Source organism: Phyllostomus discolor, chromosome 8 (assembly GCF_004126475.2).
Source record: "Phyllostomus discolor isolate MPI-MPIP mPhyDis1 chromosome 8, mPhyDis1.pri.v3, whole genome shotgun sequence".
NCBI lineage: Eukaryota > Metazoa > Chordata > Mammalia > Chiroptera > Phyllostomidae > Phyllostomus > Phyllostomus discolor.
This window is the reverse complement of record NC_040910.2, coordinates 48,603,087-48,618,234: the sequence shown is the minus strand read 5'-3', so window position 1 is coordinate 48,618,234 and position 15,148 is coordinate 48,603,087. Positions and strand designations below refer to the sequence as shown.

General features: G+C 54.6%; 3 protein-coding genes across 7 annotated transcripts; 1 reads left to right on the top strand and 2 right to left on the bottom strand.

Moving 5' to 3' along the window:
- The first annotated feature begins 40 nt into the window (after window positions 1–40).
- Window positions 41–5,133, top strand: RAB3A (RAB3A, member RAS oncogene family). Of its 3 annotated transcripts, none has more exons than XM_036032591.1 (5): window positions 41–171; window positions 1,320–1,547; window positions 2,583–2,701; window positions 3,303–3,427; window positions 4,316–5,133. In XM_036032591.1, the coding sequence occupies exons 2-5, from the start codon at window positions 1,320–1,322 to the stop codon at window positions 4,504–4,506; spliced, it is 663 nt and encodes a 220-aa protein (XP_035888484.1). In that variant the 5' UTR covers window positions 41–171; the 3' UTR covers window positions 4,507–5,133. The 3 variants fall into 3 exon arrangements, with proteins under 3 accessions (XP_035888484.1, XP_035888483.1, XP_028375381.1); XM_036032590.1 differs by having other exon boundaries at window positions 41–193; XM_028519580.2 differs by having other exon boundaries at window positions 42–198.
- Window positions 5,134–5,160: 27 nt separating this feature from the next.
- On the bottom strand, window positions 5,161–8,787 carry MPV17L2 (MPV17 mitochondrial inner membrane protein like 2). 3 transcript variants are annotated; one of them, XM_036032588.1, is made up of 5 exons: window positions 7,774–8,787; window positions 7,085–7,255; window positions 6,208–6,284; window positions 5,865–6,088; window positions 5,161–5,495 (listed from the first exon to the last, which is right to left on the bottom strand). In XM_036032588.1, exons 1-5 carry the CDS (start codon window positions 7,958–7,960, stop codon window positions 5,429–5,431), a joined length of 726 nt encoding a protein of 241 aa, XP_035888481.1. In that variant the 5' UTR covers window positions 7,961–8,787; the 3' UTR covers window positions 5,161–5,428. The 3 variants fall into 3 exon arrangements, with proteins under 3 accessions (XP_035888481.1, XP_035888480.1, XP_028375386.1); XM_036032587.1 differs by having other exon boundaries at window positions 5,161–5,745; window positions 7,774–8,780; XM_028519585.2 differs by having other exon boundaries at window positions 5,161–5,745; window positions 5,960–6,088; window positions 7,774–8,774.
- Window positions 8,788–10,315: 1,528 nt separating this feature from the next.
- Window positions 10,316–13,658, bottom strand: IFI30 (IFI30 lysosomal thiol reductase). The gene is made up of 7 exons (XM_028519579.2): window positions 13,467–13,658; window positions 12,353–12,535; window positions 12,190–12,264; window positions 11,857–11,949; window positions 10,945–11,097; window positions 10,703–10,756; window positions 10,316–10,619 (listed from the first exon to the last, which is right to left on the bottom strand). Exons 1-7 carry the CDS (start codon window positions 13,581–13,583, stop codon window positions 10,557–10,559), a joined length of 738 nt encoding a protein of 245 aa, XP_028375380.1. The 5' UTR covers window positions 13,584–13,658; the 3' UTR covers window positions 10,316–10,556.
- Between the last annotated feature and the right edge of the window lie 1,490 nt (window positions 13,659–15,148).

Sequence of the window (15,148 nt, the reverse complement as noted above, 5' to 3'; positions counted from 1 at the left end):
CGCAGCCCCGCCCCAGAATGGCGTCACTGCCATATCTGCATGTGAGGCCCCGCCCCACTCTTTGCAGGACGTCACCGCAGACTGCAGGGGCTCAAGCCGCTGCCGCGCAGCCCCACATCAACGCACTGGGGGCTCCTCACCGCCGCTGCCAAAAAAGTCGCCGTCTCTAAGGTCGCTACCGCATCTGTGCAGGGCAAGGTGAGCTCCTGGGCGGCCCGCTGCACTCTCGCTTAAAGCACCTAAGAAACCTTCATTTGGTTGATGGGTTGGCGGGGATGGTCGACGAGGTTGGCGGGGGTTAAATGGAGGGAGGATGCGGCGGTCTCGGACCTGGGTAGGAGACTCCCCTCAACTGCCGGACCCTCATTCCCCACCCCCTCCTCTGCGGCGGAGGAGGAGGAGGGGAGGTGAGTACCTTGCGGGAAGCTGTGCGTGTGCGTGCGCGTGCGCGTGCACGGAGTGTGAACATGCGTGTGCGCGCCCGCCTGTGTCGGCTGGTCTGCGTGTACCCTTGCGTGTGTACCTGGGTATGCCCACGTGATCCAGCGAGGGTCCTGACCCAAGTGTGTCTTTGCTGCACGCTTCTTGAGAGAGACGCATGGATTGTGCGTGTGCGTGCACGGCCGTGTTCGTACATACACGGGGATGCGTACCCGTGTGGGTTACGTACACACACCTGCATGGGTGGAGGGTGCCGTGTGCGTGTGTGGATTTGCACCTTTGTATATGCATGTCGGTGTGCAGACAAGTGTTTGCGTGCGTCTCTGTTCTGTGTCCGAATGAGTTCAACCCTTATGTGCACGCGCGTTCACGGGTGAGTGGGTGCCCTGCTGTGTGCACGTGACTGTGTGTACGCTCCACCCCTATTACATTATGCAGCTGCCTCAGCTTGAACTCCCCCAACCTGGGAGTCAGGGGGGAAGGGGGGCTACAGATGTGTGTCGCTGCGGACTGTCCACGTGTTCCAGCGTTGGGTTCTGAGAAACATAAATGATTGATGGGGGGCGGGGCCGACCGCAGTCACCCCCTCCCGGCGCAGCCGTAGGGTTTAGGGTTACAGCCTGACCTGGGGCACAGACCTGCTGAAGGGGCTACAGGGGTGTCCCCATACCGGTTTCTCTGAGCTCCTCCGTGAAATACCCTCCTCCCCCTCCTTTCAAGGTCACAGCGGGCCCTCTGCCCTGGGCTCCACAGTTTGTACTGGGGCTTCTGGTGGCACGCTAGTTCCTCTCCATGGTTCTGGTGTTTTCTCCATCCTGTGCCTGGGCTTGGGGATGGCAGGGGAACCCCTCACACTAGCCTGTGCCCTGCATCCCCAGATGGCGTCAGCCACAGACTCGCGCTATGGGCAGAAGGAGTCCTCGGACCAGAACTTCGACTACATGTTCAAGATCCTCATCATTGGTAACAGCAGCGTGGGCAAGACGTCCTTCCTCTTCCGCTATGCAGACGATTCCTTCACGCCTGCCTTTGTCAGCACTGTGGGCATAGACTTCAAGGTCAAGACCATCTACCGCAATGACAAGAGGATCAAGCTGCAGATCTGGGTGAGTCTAGTTGGGGGATTCCCAGCTTTACCATTCTCCCCTATGGGAAAAGTAGCCCCAGCTTTTCCTATCTTTCATTCATTCACACAACTGGGCATTACCATGTGCCTACTGAGCAGCAAAGGTACAAAAGAGAAAGCCCCTGCTCCTCCATCAGAGCCTAATTGGTTCGCTCCAGGGCTGCGGGAGGAGCCAGTGCTGGGTTCTTTCCTATACTTGGTATCTGCAGGAGCGTCACTGGACTTAGTGCCTCAATTTCCTCACCTGCAAGTTCTTTCATATGAGTCTGTTTGAGATTTCACTGGATGTTGGCCCCCAACCTCATTGTCTAGGACAGCCATGGTCACCTCCCCTAGGGTCACCTGGCTGCCTCCCACAACCCCACAGAGGCCAGAGGAGCCTGTTAGCTCCCAGGGCTCCCACCTCATGCAGGGTAAACTCCACACCCCTCCCCTGGCCTAGGAGACCCTGCCTGGGTCAGTCCCATGTCAGCGTCTTCAGCCTGGCTGTGCCCTCTGCCTGGATTGTCCTTCTCCTGATTGTCCCACGGCTCTCTCCCTACTTCCTTCAAGTGTCTGCACCTTGCCCCAGCCCACACTGCCTATCCCTGTCAGGCTTTGTTTCCCCCCTCAGCCCTTATGGCTCTCTGACATAGGATACATTTTATCCCTTTTATGGATTTATTGTCTGTTTCCTACATTGAATTGTCAGTTCCATAGGAGCAGCGATTTTTGTCAATTTGGTTTACAGCCAAATTATCTCTAGTGCCCAGTGTGTGGTGTATGGCACAGGGCAGTGCCTTGTACATGTACATTGGTGATTGAGGGAGCAATTCTGAAGGTACCAGACTCTGTAGGATGTTCGAGTACCATATTCTTGGTGCAGGCGGCTGGCTGGCTGTCCCTGGCCCCCTGTGTCTCTGGGCAAGCTCCTACTCCTCTCTGGGTCTTGAAGGAGCTGGACTAGATCTCAGGGCTCATTTCCATCAAGGATCTTACACCTGGGTCCTATCTGACCCTGTCTCTTCTTCTCCAGGACACGGCAGGGCAAGAGCGGTACCGAACCATCACTACAGCCTACTACCGGGGTGCCATGGGCTTCATCCTCATGTATGACATCACCAACGAGGAGTCCTTCAACGCTGTGCAGGACTGGTGAGCACATCTTCAGCCCTTCTCAGACCATTTTCTGAGCTGGGTTTGGTGCAAAGCCCAGGGTGTAAGCTGATGAGGGAACCCCAGCCCCCTGGCAGATATGTAAATAGCAACATTAGGGCCCCAGACCTGCTGTCAGTCTATAATCATTAAAACACAGCATCATTGGCTCAAAATAGTGGGAAAAAAGGATTTCAGGTAAAAAAAAAAAAAGAAACTAAACATACAGAAAAAAAATCAGGTGGGGGCAACGACAGAACATATAAGGAGAGTTTGCACAGGTTATAGAGGACAAAAACATTTATATTTCTGCCCAGAAGTAATGATACATTTTAAAAATTTTCCTGGTTTTGCTGAGAAAGGAGTTCTCTCTGGGGGGAGGGGTTGGGGAGGGGGGTGAAGAGAGGCTACTTGAAAGAGAGATTTCGAAGATCAAGGAAGTGCTGAAGCAGACACCCAGAGATAGCAGTTTTTCTGGCAGAAGAGAAACTAAACCTGCCAGGTTCATGGAATAATGGGGAGCTGGGGGCCGGGAATGGGATGAGGGAGTGGAGCTCATATGCTCCCAGCCCTAAACCGCCCCTGTTGCCCTGTCCTCCAGGTCAACCCAGATCAAGACCTACTCGTGGGATAATGCCCAGGTGCTGCTGGTGGGGAACAAGTGTGACATGGAGGATGAACGGGTGGTATCGTCGGAACGTGGGCGGCAGCTGGCCGACCACCTTGGTGAGTGCTCAGAGGGGCTGGACACCTTCAGGCTAGAAGAGGGACACTGAGGCCCTGAGAGGGGAGGGGACACACCCAGGGTCTTCAAACAAAGCCAGGGTAGGGTCTGGATTTGAATGCAGACAATTTATGCTTTCTGCAAACTGGCCTTGACCCAGGACCCATGTGAAGTAGATCTTGATAGGTTTGTAGTTCACTGTGCAGGAGGTTACTGATTCATTCTGACACCCTCACTGCCCAGCCTCATGCTGGGTGTTGCTGGGCCCTCAAGAGGCCTCCAGCTTTGTGAGAGAGGGGGACCCAGGCTGGGGAAGTCCCATGGGAAACGCCTACAAGAAGGCTTTGTGGAGGGGGGACATCGCATCTGGTGCTTGAAGAAAAGGTGGTCCTTCAGGCAGAGGGAACAGCTTGGGCAAAGGCTGGAGGTGGGAAAGATCCTGTGCATTTTACCAGGTATTTTTACACAGCTGCAACGTGAGGGTCGTTGGGATGAAATGTGGCCAATCATGCAGGGCCTGGCCATGTGCTAAAGAGCTGAGACTCTTTTGAGGGCAATAGGGAGCCACTGAGAGTGTGAATAGGGGTGGGCATGGCTGGATTTGAGTGTCAGAGGCTGCCAGGGACAGTGTATGGGACTGGGCTGGTGGTGGGGGCAGGGGAGTGAGTCTTGCCAGAGCCTTGGGGACCGTGAGAAGGGGACAGTTTTAGGGCAAAGCAAGGAGCACAGGAAATACAGGGCTGACCCAGCTCAACATTACTTCCCGAGGGACTTGCCAGTGCCTTTACAGTTCAGTGGGCCCTGGGAACTTCCAGGTATTTCTGGCCTCAGAGAAATGTTTCTGGGAGGGGGGTGCCCAGGGTCTTCACTCCTCCCTCCCCTGACCACAGGGTTTGAGTTCTTTGAGGCAAGTGCCAAGGACAACATTAACGTCAAGCAGACCTTTGAGCGCCTGGTAGATGTCATCTGCGAAAAGATGTCCGAGTCACTGGACACAGCTGACCCTGCTGTCACAGGCGCCAAGCAGGGTCCACAGCTCACGGACCAGCAGGCGCCTCCACACCAGGACTGCGCCTGCTGAGAGCTGGCCCACCCATCCCTGCCCTCCCCGCCCCCACCAGACCCCACCTGGCCATGGGCACAAGACCCCTGCCCCAACTTCCCGACTTAGCCCTTCACCCTTATTTATTATTGTAGCTATTTATTTATTTATTGGAGATGTTCCCTGGGGGCTTGACTCCATCACCCCCTGTACCCCACCCTGTACATACAGCCCTGCCTTTGCTCTGCCGTGGCTTGTTGTGGCCCTCGAATTCACCCATTGCCCTCTTCTCCAGACCCCACCTTTTTAAAATTCACCCCATCAATAGTTCTCAGATTTGAAGAGGGGGCCAGATGTACCTGAGGGCAGGGTGACCAGGTGATGGGAGGTAGCCAGGCCTGCCAGCCCCTTGGTGGGCCAAGGCCATGGTGGGGTCTCAGCAGGGACCACAGGGTGGGCCAGAGCCCCACAGTGGCCCACCTGGCTCCTGGCCCCCAAGTCCTACCTTTTTTTGGAGAGGGGGCTGCTGTGGTTACTCACCACCCTGAGAACACACCCCTCCCCCCACACAGAGACTTGTCTGATGTCATGAGTGTCAAATGTGCCCCTAGGAGATGTCATGACAACACTACACACACCCAATAAAACAAATGGACGATGTTGTGTTGATGAGTTCCGCCTGCCAGTGCTGGCTGTGGTCAGTCGAGAGACTTTCGATTAGAGAGAATTTAATGAAGTTTACACAGTCCATGACCAGAACAGAACCCTGGTGCTGCCTGGCTCTGCCTAAAGGTCCAGATCCTGGGGGCCAGCTCCAGGCTAGGCCCTGCTCACAGAAGACAGGCGATGTTCCCACCTCTCTTCCAGGGCTCAGAGCCCAGCCCACAGCAGTGTTGAGGGGCTGGGTCCAAGTGCTGAGGATGAGGCATCCTGGTCAGAGGCTCCCAGTCAGGAGGGATGACTACATTTTCATGGTTGCGTTCCAGATGGGGAAACGAGGGCTTGGAAGGAGCAGCCCAACCAGGTGCCTAGGTGTGAGGGTGGGACTGGAACTTGGCCGAGGACCCTGGCCTGCTGCAGACCCATTCCCCTTCCTCCCCAGGTGGGTTAGAAGTCAGTCTGCCCAGTACCACTCATGCTGGGCGTGTCAGGCGGCCAGGGATCTGTCCACACAAGAGGGTCACACACCACATTCATGCCTTCAGGCTTCTCACCAAGCCCTCCACTTGCCTGGGGTCAGCCTCGCCGAAAAGATGCTGCAGAGACCTGGCCGAGGTCCTGTTAGGCAGTTGAGAGGGGCTCAGTCTTCACCCTGCTGGTGGGCAGCTCCCCCTGCACCCCTACCCCCACCTGCCCACTGTGGGGTGTGGTGTGTCCAGGCCACAGGAGGCTCTCACCCTGGAGGGGGGCTGTACTGCCATTTGGGGCTCACACGTATGGCCCCTGAGAAGCCATATGGCTCCTGGGTGCCTGGTCTGTCCAATGTACTCACCCGGTACTTCAGGTAGGAGAGGTATGTGTCCCAGCCCAGTGTCAGGCCATTGATGTAGGTGACTCGGAACTGGGGTGGCACAAAGAGGAAGTTCACTAGCTGCGCAGCAGGCCACACGCACCAATCAGCCTGTGGGGAGGGAAAGAGTGCAGTAAGGGCGGCAGCCAGGAAGCTGTGAGGGGTGGGGTGGGACAGAAGTAAGGGGAAGGTGAATGAATGGGGGTGGGGGCCTGGGATGACATGCCCACCTTGTAGAATTCCCAGAACTTGTCCTGCAGCTCCTGGCAACTCTCTTCCAGGGACTGGCCCTCTAGGCTGCCAAGACCTGGCAAGGAAATGAGAGTGTCAGAGGCTGAGGAGTCCCACTGATGGAGCCAGTGGGGTGGGACCCCTCAGGGACAGACGGTTCCAGGCAAGGGGACCTGACATTTAACAGCCTTGCAGTGGAAGGGCAGTACAGCAGGTGGCGGGTGTGGGGAAACAACACGATCAAGTGGGTCCCAGTGAGCGAGATCCGAAGGAAGATCCTAAGGAGATTCCTTAGGTGCATCCAAAAGAAGACATCCTTCCTGATGCTGAAGCTGTTTTTTTAAGTCACGTTTTATTGTTATTCTGTATGGTTGTCCCAATTTTTCCCCCTTTGTTTCCTCTGCTCATCCAACCCTGAAGCTATTTTATTACCTGTCTTTCAGCAGATGAGGAAGCTATGCCTAGAGGGTGGGGAACAGGTGAGGACTTTCTTCCCAGAGGCAAGGGCTAGGGTGACTGTGCCTCACTGAACCCCAGTCTCTGCTCCTCTTCTTTTGGCTGTTCCTCTGCCTGCTGGCTCCTTCAAATCTCAGCTGAGTTCCTCTCCTTTGGCAACCCTTCCCAAACCCCACCCCAGGCAGCCCCATTAGACACTGTCCTCATCCCTCCTACACTTAGCACCCTTGTTTTTGATTCTACCATTCACACCTGTCCCCACCAGGTCTTTCCTGTCACCACTGTGACCCAGCCTCCAGTCCAGGACCACCTGCACAGGAGGTGCATCAGAATGGGCCTCGGCATCCTTAATGCAAGGCTGGCTCTGCTCCTCCTGACCTATAAGGGTTTGCAAAGCTCAAGCTCAATGAGGCTCCTTACCCAAGAAGTACCAGACACCCAGCAGGGGAGAGGCCACCAGCTGGTCGATGAGGACCTTCCTGAGGACGTTTGGAAGCCCACGAAGGCCAGATGCAGGGAACAGGCGGTCCAGCCAGAGATACCAGTAGTGTAGGAAGGGGCCCATGCTGCAGCCCACAGCAAACATGCTCACTGAGGGCAATCCAAGAGTCAGGGTGGCCATATCAGTCCCTTAAAGTCCCCAGTGCACTCCCTCCCTGGGTAAACCACCCCCTAGGAGGGGATTCCACCATAGCCCCTATTTCCAGAGGAGGAAACCGAAACAGAGGGTAGGGAACTCTGGGGCCAGGGCACAATCCCAGGCTGTCGGGGTCCAGATGCTGCACGCCCTTGATTACCCCAGGTACAGCTTCCCAGGCTTAGTGCTGAAGCGTAAGAGGGGTTGGGCGGGGACGAGACTCCAAAGGTGGGAATGGACAGAAATCCCAGTTATGGAAGGGGAGGAAGACCCGGGGTGGGAAGAAGCGGAGAACTCAGGGTTGGAAGGGAGACACGGGTAGGGGCTGTCAGGTTATAGGATGCACGTAGAGATCAAGCAGGACTCAGGCCACGGATTAGGGGTTATGGCCACGGGCCTGGTCCCAAGGTTTCCAAATCTGAGGTCGGAGTCAAAGGTTCCCCGGGATCAAGGGTGGGAACGGCCTCCTTACCTGAGCGCCTTGGGTCGAATTTCTGGCCGGGCCGAGCGCGGATCTCCCAGGACTGGCGTGCGCCGTCCCCAGCCGCCATGAGAACGCCGCAACCCAGTGTGTTGGTAACGAGCAGCGCACGGCCTTGGAACATAGGCTGCCCCGCTGCCCATAGGCCACGCAGCCAGCGCCAGCCACCGACTGCCATCGCGTGCGTGGGGACCCAGGAACTGGAGCGCCGGACCAACAGCCTGTGCCAACCAATCAAGCGTCCGGCCGCGCCCGGGACGCCCAAATGCTGACCAAGCGCCAACAGCTCGGTTCTCCACTTTGCCCGCCCCGAGAGATATTAGCCAATAAAAGACTGGCATTCCATTCCTTAGCCAATCGGTGAACGACGTCGCGCATAGAGTACAGACCAATCAAAGCAAGCCTAGACCCCACCACACGTGCCAATTGCTCACTTGCGTTTCCTTGTCCCTTTCTGCACCGGCCTCTGGGTAGCAGTCACCTCCCTCTTATTTATTAGTTCAGTACCGCATTGGCCAATCTCAGACCACAGTTACGCCAGTCGTCCCGCCTCCCGCGTTAAAATGGCCAATCTTAGGCAGTTACCACAAGCTCTAGTCTAGTAGCCCTCCAGATAGACACCCAGATCCCCACGGCATTCCTGAGAGGGAATTCAGACCTATGTCCGGGTCAGCTAGAGAGAAGTATTGTATAATCCCGCAAAGACTCAAGGTATTGGGGGGAAGCCCAGTGGGTGTCAGGTCCAGAAATTGACTTTGGTCTTGACTTTAGCTGAGTATCTGACCTTAGATCCAGAATAATAAATAAAAGTGTTAGGCACTACTCGGAGCACAAAACGTGCATTAACTTAATTCGCAGCAACCCTTCTGCTGCACAAATCATTATATACCCATGTTATTTCCTTTGTTACTGTAAGGGAAAATGTGAGTTTCAACGGAAACCTATGCATTATCCACAGGAATAGCGTGTCACAAATGCAAACTACAGCCTGAGGGCCAAACCCTGTTAGTACCTCTTTTGTGAGGCCCACGAGCTAAGAATATTTCTTACATTTTTGCATTGTTCAGGAAAAATCAAAATATTCTGGGTAATGTGAAAATTATGTGAAATTCAAACATATGTGTCATTAACATACAGCTTTATTGGAACACAGGCATGCCCACTTGTTTCTGTGTTGTTTCCTCTCCGTACAAGGAGTTGCAACAAAGGGTATGGCCTGTAAAATCTAAACTAGTTATTGGATGGAAATTTACAAAAAAAAATTGTGCTATATTAAGAGTGTAGGACACTCTTCAGTATATTCCAATTCTGATTCTATGGGAACTTTTTATAAACTCGGTAGTTATACTTGATAACAGCAAAAAATAATTTTTGCCTATGGACATGCAAATGTATTCTGTCAGGTGGAGAGACAGTCTCCCCCAATTATTTTTGCCTTACTTTGCATGTTCATTTAAATATTCCTGATTTGTCTGCTCTTTGGATCTCCTTTAATATGGTGTTAACACCTGAACAGTTCTCATTAATAATCAGTTAATAATTTTTAACATATGCTCATTTTGACATCTGTATGAGAGTCATGATTTTACCTTTTTTTTTTGAAAAATTACTTTCAGCACTTCCTATTGCTCTCAAGTACCTCAGCCTGATATTCCAGACTTTAGATTTTACTGCATCTTAATGGAAATCCTCCAACATGGTTAAAAAAAAAAACTTTGTAAGCCCTGGCCGGGATAGCTCAGTGGATTGACCGCCAGCCTGAGAAACAGGGGGTTGCCGGTTCAGTTCTCAGTCAGGGCAGATGTCTAGGTTGTGGGCAGCCTCCCCTGCACGAGTGCGCAAGAGGCAACCACACATTGATGTTTCACTCCCTCTCTTTCTACCTTCCTTCCTCTCTCTAGAAATAAATACATAAAATCTTAAAAAAGAAAAAAATCAACAAACTTTGGCAACCACATTCAAGAAAACAAGTTTCACTTTTGAATGCTGTGTTACAAAATCCTCATAGGAAAACTTGTTCATACCTGATTCGCAGTCTGCCTTACAGGATGGTCCTGGCCCTCCGCGGTCCTTGTAACGTTTCAGGGATATCAAGAGGCATAGATACGGCAGGTGAAACCCGGTAGAATTTCTCACCTTTAGTTAGCCAACGATAGAGGCTTTTCAAAGTCCAACCTGAGATTTTTTAGTGGAAACTTCCAGCAAAGCAAGCTGAATGCTTGCGGCACCTATGTAAATTAGCCAAGCAAATCTAATTAGACCTGCAAAGGAAGTTCTTTCTTTGAGATTCTTTTAAACAAAAGGGACAACACAAATCTTATTTGACCATAAAAAACAAGAGAAGGAAATCCTGTTATTTGTGACAACATGGAGGAACCTGGAAGACATTATGCTGAGTGAAATAAATCAGACAGAGAAGGACAAGTATTGTATGATCTTACTTATTTGTGGAATCTAAAAAAGTAAAACTCATAGAAACAGGAAAATAGCAGTTGTCACAGGCGGGGGTGGTAGAAGAAATGAAGGGATGTTGTCACAGCATCTGGAAAGGTTTATTAAGCTCATTTCAACGTAGCACCATTTTTGGTGGGGCAAGATTCTTGATCTTGGGGCAAAATTTTGAGTTGGACTTCATGGAATGTGTAAGTTATCTAGATCGAGAGCCATAGCTGGTGAGTCAGGGATCAGAAAAATGGGGGCCAGTGGGAGCTCATTCTTCTTCCATCAGTTCCCTCCAAGGACCGAGGCAGTCCTCGGTCAGACGTCCAAGGCCATCACTTGAGGCAGACGTCCCTGTGGGAGCTGGCCATGAGTGAGCAGGCATCCGGCTTCTTACCCTGGAGGAGGCAGTCATGAGTTGGGGGCCTGAAAGGAGACCTAGCCCCACTCGCTGGATCCCTCTGTTGCCTGTGTGACTTACCTGGTACAACTGGCACACAAGGGGTAGGAGCTGGCTCTTCTCACCCAAAGGTTTCTGCACAAAGCAAGACCAAAGGTCACCAGTGCCACCTGCCCTTACCAACCATGCCAAGCCCAGAAGGGGCTAAAAATGGCCCTGAGTCTGGCTGGCCCTGTCTCCTGCCTCCCAGACTGGTGAGCACATCCATTACCTTGGTCCCTCCCTGCCTGGGGGCTGATCAGAGGGCTACAAGTGTTTCTTACCCCATTGACGACGACCCAAGGCACATACTCGTGGGGTGGCTCCAGAGCATCTGTAAGTTGGGCGTTCACATGCAAGAGCTGTGTGCCCCGGTCTCCCATTGCGCACTCCATGATGCTATCTGCGGACACATCTGGGGCATACACCTGCAGGCACTGAGGACAGAGGAGGGCCAGTGAACCTCAGCTCTCTCCCTGTTATCTCCCCATTGGCCCCCAAATCAAGTTTCTGTTTCCTTAGTGGCAACAGGGGCCAGTGGGTCCACAGCAATGCAACAATGCTTGCAAACAGCAAGTGCTTCATACATGCCTGAGTGGGGGTCCCCTATGCTCCTGAGTCCCTTATGACCAGACCAGCAGCCCTTGACCTCTACGTTTTCCTCAGAGCTTCCATCTATGCTATTCCCTCCACCAGGAACACTCATCCTTCAGTTTCCTCAGCCTCTCCTGAGGGCTCCCTCCTGCTCTATGCTCTGCCAGCCCCACTATGCTTCTGCAGGGCTGCGGTGTCTTAAGGTGAGGCTTCTTGGGTGGCCTGAATGTTTGATGAATGAATAAATGATCAGGGCAGATGAGTCATTCCTTTGGGAGATCTTTTTCATAATCCTCCAGGGAGGTGGGTAGGCCCGTCCTGTCATCCCCATACCCCAGAGGACAATCATCGTCTGTGTCCCTGCACATTCTTATTCCTAGGAGTCCTGCTCAGAGGCTCCCCCTAGAGAGAGCACTCTCTGATCTCCCCATGCCCCCAGAAGATCTTCCTTCCCTGGATCCAGAGATTGAGGCTTAGAGAGGGAACAGTATTTCCCCGGGCCTACACAGAGGGTAGTGGTTGGGGCCAGGGCTTGAACTGGGGTCTGAGAGCAGGGAAGGCCATGGTCCCCCAACACAGGCCAAATAAGGGGTGTTACTTACTGGCTTTAGATTTTTCTCCATTTCGTCCATTACCTCTAAGCAGACAATGGTTAGGAAAGCGATGTCACTCTCCAGCTTGTCCAACAGGCAGGCCTGGGGGTGGGGAGTGGGCAGGCAAAGTCATCAGGGGGGCACAGAGCACCCCAAGGTCCCTCTGGTAATAATCATGGGGGTCCAATAATGAAGCAATGGATGGAGTTATGGTAAAATGGAGGCACACAGGCAGGGGAGGGAGCTGGTTCCAAGCCTCTCTGAGTCTGGATTTCAGCTTCGCTACCACCTGCAGCCTCCTGGGCCTCTGTGCCCTCCACACAGACTGGGGGCACTGCTCACCTCCACCTTGTTGAGCTTGCACTCCTCCTCCCCATGCTGGCACGTGAACTCCCACCTGCCGCTGACATTCTGCTCCTGGAAGGCAGTGGGGTGAATGCTGGCCAGCTGGCCAGGTGCCTCCCAACCCTGGCCACACGCCTCAGTTTCCCCAGCTCCCACGTACCCTGGCATTTCCATAGGGCACCAGTGTGACGTTGAGGATCTCCATAACCATCAGCCATGTTGGGAACAGCTCTCGGATCAGGAAGTACCGGCAGCCAGGGCACAGCGCCTCGTAGTAGAGGCTCACGTTGACAGGTGGTGAGTTGGACTTCCCAAGGGACACCTGTGGGCACAGGGCACCAGCCTGTGCGGGAGGAAGAGAAGGGAAGCAGGTGTGGCCTTGCTTGGTTCTCTTGCAGAAAGGGAGCTGCAAACAGTAAGTGCTCCATCCTGAACGCACTCCTGACTCTAAGGCTTTACCGAATCCCTAAATCTGTTAGGCTTCAAAATGGACACAACAGACTTGCATACAGTAGGCACTTGCATAGCTCTTACTTTCTTCCAAGTGAGGTGAAACCTCTGGCCCAGGGGAACCTGATGCAGTAAGGACTGGAGGCAAGCACACTTGAGATCTCTGACCTCAGTCCTACCTTCCTGGAGGTGCATACCACAGGAGACTAATGGATGATCTTATGTTGCCACTTCATGCCCAGAGCCTTGGCCATACACCTTCTCTGACTCCTCTTCCTCCCAAGGGGCCCACATGAACCCCTCCCAAGTCCCCTGCGGAGGTGGCACCTAGTTAAGTACCAACTTCCGGCTCTAGCTAAAGGGCGGCAGGCGCCCAGATTTGTGAGCAAGTCGCTCAGCCTCCCGGGCATGTTTGCTGAGCACCAGAAGCACTGGAGCTCTTCCCTGGCCGAAGTGCATCCGGTAGGCAGCACCTAGTGGGTGCGGGTGCCATAGGCAGGCTTCCCCTGGCTTCCAAGGGAAGACCCCATTCCCATATCAGATGTACTCAGCAGGTGCTCAAGCACCCTCGAGCGGGGCGAGCGCAGCGGGAGACGGGGTGGGGACAGCGGGGCGTCCTCAGCCTGAGATGGGAAAGCGAAAGGACTCGGAGAGTATGGCCACACTGCCTGGGATTACCGTAAATAGGGGGGTTTCCGCACTGACGGCGCGTGTTCCCTCCAGACCCCAGGCTGCCCCGGCCACGTCTGGGGATAGGAAACGAGCTGCCAGCCCGTCCCGGGCGCCGGTCCCCGCCCACCCACCCGCAGCGTCGCTGCTCCTACCTTGCAGGGGGCTGTCCCCTCGGGGAGTGTGCCCAGCGGGGACGCGTGCGCCGCCGTGGGGACTTGGAGCAGCAGCAGCAGGGCCGGCAGGAACGGCAGGAGTGGCAACCAGGCCATCACAGTGTGGGTACAGGCGCGGCGGCGGGAGAAATGCCCCGGGGAAGGGACGGCCTTTAATCGCTCGGTGGCCCTGCCCCTAAGCCGGGCCCGCCTCCCGGGGCCCACGCCTCCAGGGGCCGACCTGAAGTGGCTTGATGTCTACACTTCTCTCTCCGGGTGTCCCTTTCCAACTCCGCCCCCGCCCCTGCCCCTGCCAGGTGCTGGGCCAGCAATCCAGGTCACCTGGCCTCTCTGCCGTTTCCTCACCCCCACTCTGTCCCTGCAGTTCCCTGGGACCAGACAGGTGAAGCTGGGGTCGGAGCTCCTGCAGAGGATGTGGGGTGGGGGCTTCAGGGACAGAGACACAGAGACACAGGAGACGAAAGGGTCTTCTCACGCCACAGACCCTTCTGGGCCAGCCAAGGTTGTCCAGCCCCTGCCCCTAGCAGGGGGACACGGTGCACTAACTGAGCGGGGCAGGCTCTGGCTGTGCAGTCCTTTTCCCTAGCCCATCACTCCCAATCCACTGGCCCTGCCCGTCTCCCCACTTCCTGTTGGGCTCCCCAGCCCAGTTGCTAAGTCCCGTGGAGTTGACTCAGACTTGGCCACAGCTGGGCTAGAAAGCAGAAGCCAGAGCAGTAGGGATGCTCACTTTTCTTGGCCCCCCACCCCTGGCTCATGGGGTAGGTAGAGGAAAACTGGTGTTCCTTTTCCCTCCGTCAGAAGGTAGGGGAGGGGTTGCACCCAGCCCTCATTGAGCTCCCTGGGGAGAGATAAGCAGGGGCTGGAGCAGTAATTATGGGAAACCTGGACTATGTCCACGGGGTGGGGGTGTGGGGTGTGGCTGTGTAGGACCCAAAGCAGCAGAGTCAGCCAGACCCCATCTGCCCCAGGACTGTACTGAGCCCCTCAAGTGATGAAGCTTCAGTTTTCCAATCTATAAAATGGAGAAGAGGGAGGTTTGGGGAATAAAGGCACCGTGGAGGGCTCAGAGGCAGAGGGAGAGTTAACCCAGACTGGGGGACAGGCCGCTGGACTGTGACCCTGGCAGGGGCTGACAGAGGAAGGACAGCAGTGCAGGCAGGCAGACAGGACAGCCGGAGTGAAAGATCGGAGGCTGGGGGTACTGGGGGAAGGACCAAGAGTCACACTTTTCAGGGCCTCAGTGTCAGTCGTGACACAGGACGGGGTCCCACAGGAGGAAACGCCCACACAGCCTGGAATGCAGCCGAGTCTCTGCTTTCCCTGAAGCCCCCATGGCTGGATGACTGCCCCCCCCCCCATACCATCCCTGTGGACCCTTAGCAAACCCACTTCCTTCCTGAAGCCTCTACAAATCAAAGCAACACAGCTTTGGGAGCTGGCTGAGTGCTCTCCCTGTGCTGGGCAGCATGGAAGCAGTCATGATAAATATTGCTGCAATTCTGGATGGACTCCCACATATAAGCCCACCCATTTTATAATGGTACCCTCATAGATATCCTGTTGGGGGCCAGGTAGCAATTAATAACCCCACTTGGTAAGAGGAAACAGGACCAGAGAGGGGAGGCAACTTTACCAAGGAAACCCAGCTTGGGGTGGAA

Coding starts and splice junctions, on each gene's coding strand:
- RAB3A (XM_036032591.1), top strand. CDS start 1,320: ATGGCGTCAGCCACAGACTCGCGCTATGGGCAGAAGGAGTCCTCGGAC. Junction 1,548..2,582: donor GGATCAAGCTGCAGATCTGG/GTGAGTCTAGTT, acceptor CTTCTTCTCCAG/GACACGGCAGGGCAAGAGCG. Junction 3,428..4,315: donor GCAGCTGGCCGACCACCTTG/GTGAGTGCTCAG, acceptor CCCTGACCACAG/GGTTTGAGTTCTTTGAGGCA.
- IFI30 (XM_028519579.2), bottom strand. CDS start 13,583: ATGGCCTGGTTGCCACTCCTGCCGTTCCTGCCGGCCCTGCTGCTGCTG. Junction 12,536..13,466: donor AGGGGACAGCCCCCTGCAAG/GTAGGAGCAGCG, acceptor CCTCCCGCACAG/GCTGGTGCCCTGTGCCCACA. Junction 11,950..12,189: donor GCAAGCTCAACAAGGTGGAG/GTGAGCAGTGCC, acceptor CCCCACCCCCAG/GCCTGCCTGTTGGACAAGCT.
- MPV17L2 (XM_036032587.1), bottom strand. CDS start 7,960: ATGGCAGTCGGTGGCTGGCGCTGGCTGCGTGGCCTATGGGCAGCGGGG. Junction 6,285..7,084: donor GGGTGTCTGGTACTTCTTGG/GTAAGGAGCCTC, acceptor TTTCCTTGCCAG/GTCTTGGCAGCCTAGAGGGC. Junction 5,746..5,864: donor CAGTACAGCCCCCCTCCAGG/GTGAGAGCCTCC, acceptor ACTGCCTAACAG/GACCTCGGCCAGGTCTCTGC.